Source organism: Macadamia integrifolia, unplaced genomic scaffold (assembly GCF_013358625.1).
Source record: "Macadamia integrifolia cultivar HAES 741 unplaced genomic scaffold, SCU_Mint_v3 scaffold86, whole genome shotgun sequence".
Taxonomy (NCBI): domain Eukaryota; kingdom Viridiplantae; phylum Streptophyta; class Magnoliopsida; order Proteales; family Proteaceae; genus Macadamia; species Macadamia integrifolia.
The window spans coordinates 323765-332271 of record NW_024870559.1 but is presented as its reverse complement, the minus strand read 5'-3'; the positions used below and the strand labels follow the sequence as shown (position 1 = coordinate 332271).

Below are 8507 nucleotides of genomic sequence, written 5' to 3'. Positions count from 1 at the left end.
TTATCTTTCCTAATTTATTGATTGCGTCAATTATATTTCAGCTCATCTTGATGATGGTGATGCTTAATTTGTCTAAAGCATGATAACGTTTGCCACCCAATTTGGCATTTTCAGGTAAGGCCATGTAATTCCTAATAATTATTAATAGATTTTTTGTATTCCTAACATTTGCTTATTATTAACTTTTATTCTCTTTTTGGTTGTTACTTTCCAGGATTTCAGGATTCAAGCATCATAAAAGTTTATTTCATGGATTATTGAAGATTATTTATCAGGTTTCTTTTTTGTTTATGAGGGAGAGGGTGGGGGAGGGGTTTGAACTTTAAACTTTGTTTATGAACTATGAACTAATTTTCATTTTGATATTAGTATTTACATGTTATTGATATATTATGGGTATGTTTTCTTGATTTATATAAGATTTTCTTTTAAATGATTGGTGTTGATCATGTTTCAATTTTTCTTAGTGCATATAGAGACAAATGAAATACAGGGTTAATTAGGGCTAGCCCGACCCTGGCAGGGTCAATCAGGGCCAACCCAACCCGGCCTAATCAGGGTCCATTAGGGCTGGGTTGGGTTGCCCTAAACCCAACAGGGTTGGGCCTAGGCTGAGATATCCCAGCCCGACCTAGGGTTGGGCTGAGCTTGGACTAAGATAAGAGACCATAGGGTTAGATTGGGTTTCTTAAAACCCAGCCCAACCCATCCCCTTGACACCCCTACTTGACACTCTCCTTAAGACTGTAGACGCCAACAATGGTGCAACCGGGCGAGTTATGAATCGGCCTCCAAAATTAGCCTTAGAGCACACTTATTTTTGGTTTCTTATGTTTTTTCATGTTTGACCTATAAAGAATTGTAGAAAATTGGTTCAATCAGAATATTAAGAGAGCACACTTTGGTTGTTGAGCTTTCAAGAGATCTTCGAACCACGAACTCTTAGGAATCCTGTAACAAAATATGTTAGCAAAATAGACAGGCTAAGTCGTGTCACTTGATACTCTCCTTAATACCGTTGATGCCCCCAATGGTGCAACTGGGTGAGTTATGAATCGGCCTCCAAGACGAAACAGCCCAATGGAACCCCTAGTAGTTGTGTACTCAACTGCTAGAGCCCTTCGAGTACTCCAACGTTGTGCTTAAACTAATTATGAAAAACTCAAAATACACTTAAGTATAGACTCTCAAAATAAGAGTAAAACAAAATCTCAATCCTGACAATACACCATAACTTGAGTGAACTTTGTAGTTGGTCATTGGTGTGTACAATGCCTAGAGATTCACTCTATTTATAGAGGAAAAGAGACTTTTAGAAAAGACATGAAGAGACAAAGTCTCTCAAGAAGGAGAAGAGATAAGGTCCCTCAAAATGAAGAGACAAAGACTCAAGTCTCTCACAAGAAGAGGCAGAGAAGGTCTCTCAAATTGAAGAGACAAAGACTCTCATAAAGTGAAGTAAAAGGGTCCCAAAGATGAAGAGTCAAAGTCCTAAAAATGAAAATACCATATTAAGTGTTAATTGTAATTACATGAAAGGTCATTAATAATACATCAGAGATAAACATATGAAAGGTCACACAAGAAGATAGAAAGATCCAAGAAGCCAAAAGGTAATTTGAATCTTATAATAATTTAAGGGAAAAGGATAGGTAAGCTAGCAGGTTACCCAGGAATAGCATGTGCTAGTGTTTATTGGCCATTAGATTAGATAGATAAGATCTTTACCATTGATTAAGTGAAGTATGTATACCAGCTTAAATCCCATATACCAATCTGAAGATTTGTACAACATACTAAAAAGGGTCCTAATTTCTTCTTCTTCTACTTCTGCCCGTTAACCATCCCCCATACCCTGCGACCAGTGATCCACCCATGTTCTCCCCTTCATCTCTCTCCACCGTCCTTGTTACAGTCATACTATTACATTGAAGCCATGAATGGCTAAGATTTGTTAGAGGGAGATTAGTAGGATATTTAAGAATATTTAGTTATTTATTTATTTAGTTATTTAGTTATTGATAAGTATATTAGCAAAAATAAAGGAATAGAGAAAGAGTTGAAAATCCCAAAATTATCTCAAATGAGATAAGGTAGGCTTCTTCACCCTAAGCCGGATGCCATTGGCTTCTTCTGTAAGGCAAAATCACCTATTTTATCTCCTATTTCTTCTACATCCCTTTTTATTTTCTCTTTTATGTTTTATTTTCCTTTTTCTCCTTATTTTATCTCATCTCTCTTTGTGTTCACGTAACAAATGGTATCAAAGCTCAGGCACGGAGCCCACCAGAGGATTCGTACATTTTCTCCCCTTGAGAAACGAGGTCATGGCTTACTCAATTAAGTTCAACGAATATCACCGACGGAAGTGACACTGCAATTCAATTCCTAAAAGAATGGTCTTAAGGGCAAGACCAATTTTAGGGGGATGGATTGTTACGATCATATTATTACATTGAAGCCATGAACGGCTAAGATTTGTTAGAGGGAGATTAGTAGGATATTTGGAATATTTAGTTATTTAGTTATTTAGTTATTGATAAGTTATTGTATAATAGAATAGTGAGTGGTAGTTATCTATTATGTGTAAAGGCGTGGGAATTGTAGAATGTGGTGTAACGGCTTTTCTTAATCCTATATATTAGCAAAAATAAAGGAATGAAAAAAGAGTTGAAAATTCCAAAATTATCTCAAATGAAATGAGGTAGACTTCCTCACCCTAAGGCCTAAGCCGGATGCCAATGACTTCATCTGTAGGCCAAATCACTTATTTTATTTCCTATTTCTTATACATCTCTTTTTATTTTCTCTTTTATGTTTTATTTTCCTTTTTTTCCCTATTTTATCTCATCTCCCCTTGTGTGCACGTAACCGTCTTAACCTTGCACCGCAAAGCCACCCATGCTTATCTCTGGCCCCTTCTACGAACCCCCAACCCCACACCACCGCCTCCTCCCTCCCATCCCCTGCAACCACACCTACCCTGCCACTGGTCTTCCTCCTCGCTATGGATTAATGATTGAATCCTAACTCCTTTACTGCGTTCAATTTAATCGATCGATTCATTTGTGTCTCTTGCCCCTTTTTGTTTTTCCCCTTTAATCTCTCAAGTGGTTCGATGGTTACACTTTAATCTCAAACAGACCTCTAGTGAAGCATCTCAAGCTTCGTGCTGACCACAGGAGTTTTTCTGAGAAGGGTGAAAGAAAATAACTATTGAAAAAAGGCCAAGGCCAACCACGATGCGAGATAGAGAAAGTGTTTTCGTTCTCTCTCCTACAATCCTTTAAATATTGATAACTCAACACAGGTGAGGACAACAGACAGCGTTTTGCATTCATACGCCACAGTTTCCTGAATCACAAATTAATTTGACTTCACACAACTCAATACAGGTTTCTCATCTTTCAAAACCACTTGTTTATAGTGATGTTACATAGATCTGCTACAAAGAATCAACCTTAGACCTTACCATTCCAGTTCAAATTTCAGCCATTTTGAGCTTTACTATTACCCCCATTAAGCATTCTGATTATAACTTGTATCAATTACTTCCTCAGCTAAGACCTGAGTATCCCCTGTCTGAAACATAAATCCACAACTTAAGTCTTGGGCTTCTCAATTTTAATCTCTCTCAATTAGAGAAGGCCTTAAGCGAGCCAAAGCGTAAGAACATGGGACCGGCGGGAGTGGTTGTAGGACTTGGGTGGAAAGGGTTGCAGGGAGTGGGGCGGGAGGAGGTGTTGGTGCAAGGTTGGAGGTTCGCAGAAGGGGGCTAGGGATATGGGAGTGCGGGTGAGGACGATGGGGAGAGGGATGGAAGGGAGACAGATGTGGGCCACGCGTGGTTGCAGATGGTTCACTGCTGGGAGAAGAAGAGAAAGAAGAGAGGCTCTACTATATTTAATCAATAACAAAGATCTAATCTACTTAATCTAACGGCCAGTAAACGTTATCACACTTTATTCTTGAGTAATCCGCTAGTTTACCATCCTTTTCCCATAATTTAAATAATCATTTAAATTCCAACAGTTTTTAAGATTGATTAAATTCAGGGGTCTGGGTGAGCAGAAAGGACTCTTGGCTCTGTACAGAGGAAATCTGAAAAAGAAATGAAGGTGTTGGTCACCGGAGCAACTGGTTACCTGGGGGAGAAACTGTGCAGGAGACTACTGAAGGAAGGTCACGCTGTGAGGGCGTTCGTACGGCCGACCAGCGACCTCTCCTCCCTTCCTCCTCATGGCCAAGATGGAGGCCAAGGAGGAGCCCTTGAGCTTGCTTATGGCCATGTCAACGACTACCCAGCTCTGCTCAGGGCCTTCGCAGGCTGCGAAGTTGTCTTTCACGTTGCTGCCCTAGTTGAACCATGGCTCCCGGACCCTTCAAAATTCTTCTCTGTATGCACCCCCTTCCCATCCTCCCCTCTTCAATCTCTTTCTAGTTGTACTGAATAGTTATCGAAGTTACCATTAAACTCTAAAATTTAAATGAGATCCGTTATTAGGTCAATGTTGGTGGTCTCAAGAATGTACTGCAAGCATGTAGGGAGACGGCGACAGTTGAGAAGATCATTTACACTTCATCCTTCTTCGCTCTTGGCCCCACGGATGGTTTCATCGCCGATGAGACCCAAGTCAGTTACTCTTACTAGTCTTCTTCTGCAATTTCAATCCCCATTTCCAATATCTCTGTTCTTCAATTTTACATCTCTTGTGGTTCATTTAGCTAGACGTATTAAATTTCCAATAATGACAGATTCATCCCGAGAAGTTCTTCTGTACCCAGTATGAGAAATCGAAGCTCCTCGCCGATAAGATCGCTTTACAAGCTGCAGCAGACGGGTTGCCCATTGTGGTCGTTTACCCTGGTGTTATTTATGGGCCTGGCAAGGTCACTGCTGGAAATGTCATGGCCCGCATGGTATGATTTCATTACTTATTTCTGCTAATGACTGGAAGCTTTTACAGTTGCCCACTAAATTGGCCTGCAATTTCAGTTGGTTCACGGGACTGTAATGAAGAACTAGCTCAAACTAGTACAGTATTGATGTTCAAGGCAACGGAAAAAATAAATATTACCGAAAGAAGGAAAATATTGATGATGATGATAAGATTAGGAGGACTTCAAAGGAACATTTTTGGAGAATGACTTGAACATATGACTTAGTGATGGAAAATTTATAGCTTACATCAATACTGGTATGGCTGAATTAATCTTATAAAGTGATAAGGTCTTGTAAGATATGATAAGGATCATGAAGTTTATTATAGAATGAACTCTATCTTGCTCGATTCCATTTGTTGATGGGGGCTGTCCCCCATGTGTGTTGTGGGGCCCTGTCCTTTCTTTAGGCATGTGTCTGGGATTCTAGGGCTGCCACTTTTTTCTGTAAACCCTTTCTCTTCTTTCTTCTTTTCAATACATACTACTTACCAAAAAGAAAAAAAAAAAATGTTCAAGTTCTCTAGTTCCTTGGATATGGATAAATCATAGAATTTCCATTCATTCTCTCAGTTCTTGACAGATATTTGTGATGAACTTTGACTTCAATTATGTCTACAGAATTTGAATTGAAGGAGCTATTTGTATCCTCCTCTCCCTTTTTGGCCTCATGGCCTGGTTACACATACACGTTGGAAGTGACCTTCACATCCTATATGAACATGAGTTACAGGTTCTGAATATTAATTAATGTGGCTTCTTTTCATCAACGTCGTCTGATTTTTCATCCCTAAATTATATCAATCCAGAACAGGTATGTGCAAAATATCAATAAGGCTCTATGGTTGGAATTCCTTTATACAATAGCCCTTTATGGTCTCTTATTGACAGCTTGTGTGAGCAACAAACTCCTTAAATGAATCTTGTACTTTCTGTGTGAATAAATATATTTTCTGTTAGTCGTTCGATTCTTACCCTCTCTTCCCTGTTATGGATAACTGCTGTATAGTTCTAATCATGCTATTCAGAAGGTTGTGCCCCTTTTCATCAAAAAATTATTATTTTTCCGTCTTCTCAGATGATTGAGCGTTTTAATGGGCGCTTACCTGGCTATGTGGGCTCTGGGAAGGACAAATTCTCATTTAGCCATGTTGAGGATGTGGTTAACGGACACATAGCTGCAATGCACAAAGGTAGACTGGGTGAGAGATACCTTCTTACAGGAGAAAATGCCTCTTTTGTGCATGTTTTTGATGTCGCTGCTATCGTCACCAGTACACGAAGGCCTTGGTTTCATATCCCTATGTGGATGGTGGAGGCTTATGGATGGGTGTCGATCCTGCTTTCTCGAATCACTGGAAAGCTACCTCTAATCAGCCCTCCAGTATGCTTCATGCTTCTTGGACTACTTTGTTGTTCTTTTGTTGGTTGAGACTGCTACATTAGTCTGTGATTAAAAAGTACTTTAATATCAAATCCAGATCTCCTGATCAAAAGTCAAAACAATACCCAGTTAACTATACAGTGTTGTTTGTTTAACATCAAGTTGGTTTTGTTGACCTAAAAGATTTATAACTAGGAACCCATGGATGTTGTGTCCTAGCTCTGGCATATAATCATGATCCTCCACAAGGTTGTTTGGTGATTGGTGGCCCTGATATTTGATTTTTTTATGATAATTTTTTGATGGTATCCTCCATAATTGTCAAGGCGTCACTTAGGAGTCTTGGTCTCCTTGGTCACCTACCGGATTCAGACTTATTTATTGTGATTTTATTGCAGACAGTCTATACTTTGAGACATCAGTGGGCATATTCTTGTGAGAAGGCAAAAGTGGAGCTGGGTTATAACCCTAGAAGCTTGAAAGAGGGTCTTGAAGAGGTACTTTCATTGCTGAAGAGCTCGGGCTTGATAACATACTGAGAGAGACTTCCAAATCTTCAATTGTTCACCATCAAACATCAATTGAAGGGTTGATACTTTGTCTGCTACTTACTCTGCAACTTCAAGTAGCATGTCTTTCATTCCCTGAATTCTTCAATCCTTGAAAAGTATTTGCTTCACAATTCTCTCTCTCTCTCTCTTGTGGCCACACATGCACCTTTGCTAATGTGTGTATATATATAAATAAATGCATGGTTATGGTTTTTCTGATTGATTGATTTCATTGCAAGGCATAGTTATCAATAGGTGCTGAGAAATCTTCATTGATACTGGAAAGATTAGGTTGGAGTTCATTATCTTTCAATTTGTCTGATGTGAGGTTGTATTCATGCATCTTGCTCATTGTAAATAAACCATTCACAATATAGGTTCCAAATGCTTACAGACTTGGGGAACAAAGTAAATGTAAGGTTTGCAGAGAAGGAGAAGGAAGATTTTTCCAAGGAAGAGCACTAGTTCGTGGCCACAGCAGCACAATCGTCAGTAATCCAAAAAGCCTAATGTTTACAATTTGAGAAAGGATTATAAACATACTAGATTTGTATTGTTTTCCATGGATTCTCATTCAAATCAAGAGAATCCACATTACATTGAATTATTGCAGATGCTATAATTCCTTATGCTGCAAGTTGCCTACCATTTTTGTTTTGGCAAAGACTCATTGATCAATACATAAATATATTCATCTCTGTTTGAGTTCTAACAAGTCAGATTCTAGCTGGAATGTGCTCGTATAATTTCTATGATTGTGTTAGATTATTGTTTGAGATACCAATTTTATGATGATGAGGTTCAAACTGACATGAAGTCAATGAATGGGACAGTAGGCTTGTTCTCTTCCTCAGGTTTCTGTTCCACTTCTTCATCATCCCCCTCTTCTTGCATTGTCTATCACTACATTTCGATTAGAATCAATGCTTTATTTATTTTTATTTTTTATTTTTTTATTTTTTTAAGTATAAGCAATGTATGGGAAAATAAAAATGAAAATATTACACAAGAAGGCAGCCCCTAAGAACCCTTAAAAAGAACGGGAAGAGGCTCCTGAACAAGGCAAGGCATACCTTACCAATCCAAAAGAAAGACAACTTGAAGATAAAATGGAAATTATGTCCGAAAGTAATAAACTAAATCAGTATCCCTTTGAACAAGAACTTGAAGCTCATCAAGGAATTGGTTTTCCTGTCTGCAGTTATCAATAGCAAACTTGAGAAATCAAAACACTGTAGCATGAATATATATATATATATATATACATGTAAAAATATGTGTAGCAAAAAAAATTCTTAGTGTGTTTGTGTGGACAAAAAATTAGCCATTCATTGTATTTTTACTTATTTTCTGTAGTCACCAATCTCAATTAATTTTCGCGTATCAACAACTCTTGAAAATCTAAATGTTATAAGCTTTTACTTGTAACTTTTTTAAATGATTTCTCCCTCAAGAGAGTGGCTCATCCTTTTATATATATATATATATATATATATATATATATAAAGGGTAAAAGGAGTTGCCCATCTTTTAAAAGTAATTGTTTTAGAGCATAACTAACATATTTACTTGAGTTAAGAAAAATTCTTATATTAAAATATGGATATGTTGTAGCAAATGCAAATGAAAAA

General features: G+C 38.0%; 1 protein-coding gene across 4 annotated transcripts; it reads left to right on the top strand.

Annotated features, from left to right (window-relative positions):
• Nucleotides 1-2889: 2889 nt before the first annotated feature.
• On the top strand, nt 2890-7591 carry LOC122070219 (putative dihydroflavonol 4-reductase). Of its 4 annotated transcripts, none has more exons than XM_042634344.1 (6): nt 2890-3310; nt 4056-4397; nt 4505-4633; nt 4756-4920; nt 6020-6325; nt 6724-7591. In XM_042634344.1, exons 2-6 carry the CDS (start codon nt 4113-4115, stop codon nt 6862-6864), a joined length of 1026 nt encoding a protein of 341 aa, XP_042490278.1. In that variant the 5' UTR covers nt 2890-3310; nt 4056-4112; the 3' UTR covers nt 6865-7591. The 4 variants fall into 4 exon arrangements, 3 of the variants coding, with proteins under 3 accessions (XP_042490278.1, XP_042490279.1, XP_042490277.1); XR_006137703.1 differs by lacking the exon at nt 2890-3310 and having other exon boundaries at nt 3859-4397; nt 6724-7167; nt 7254-7591; XM_042634345.1 differs by lacking the exon at nt 2890-3310 and having other exon boundaries at nt 3814-4397; nt 6728-7591.
• Nucleotides 7592-8507: the final 916 nt, after the last annotated feature.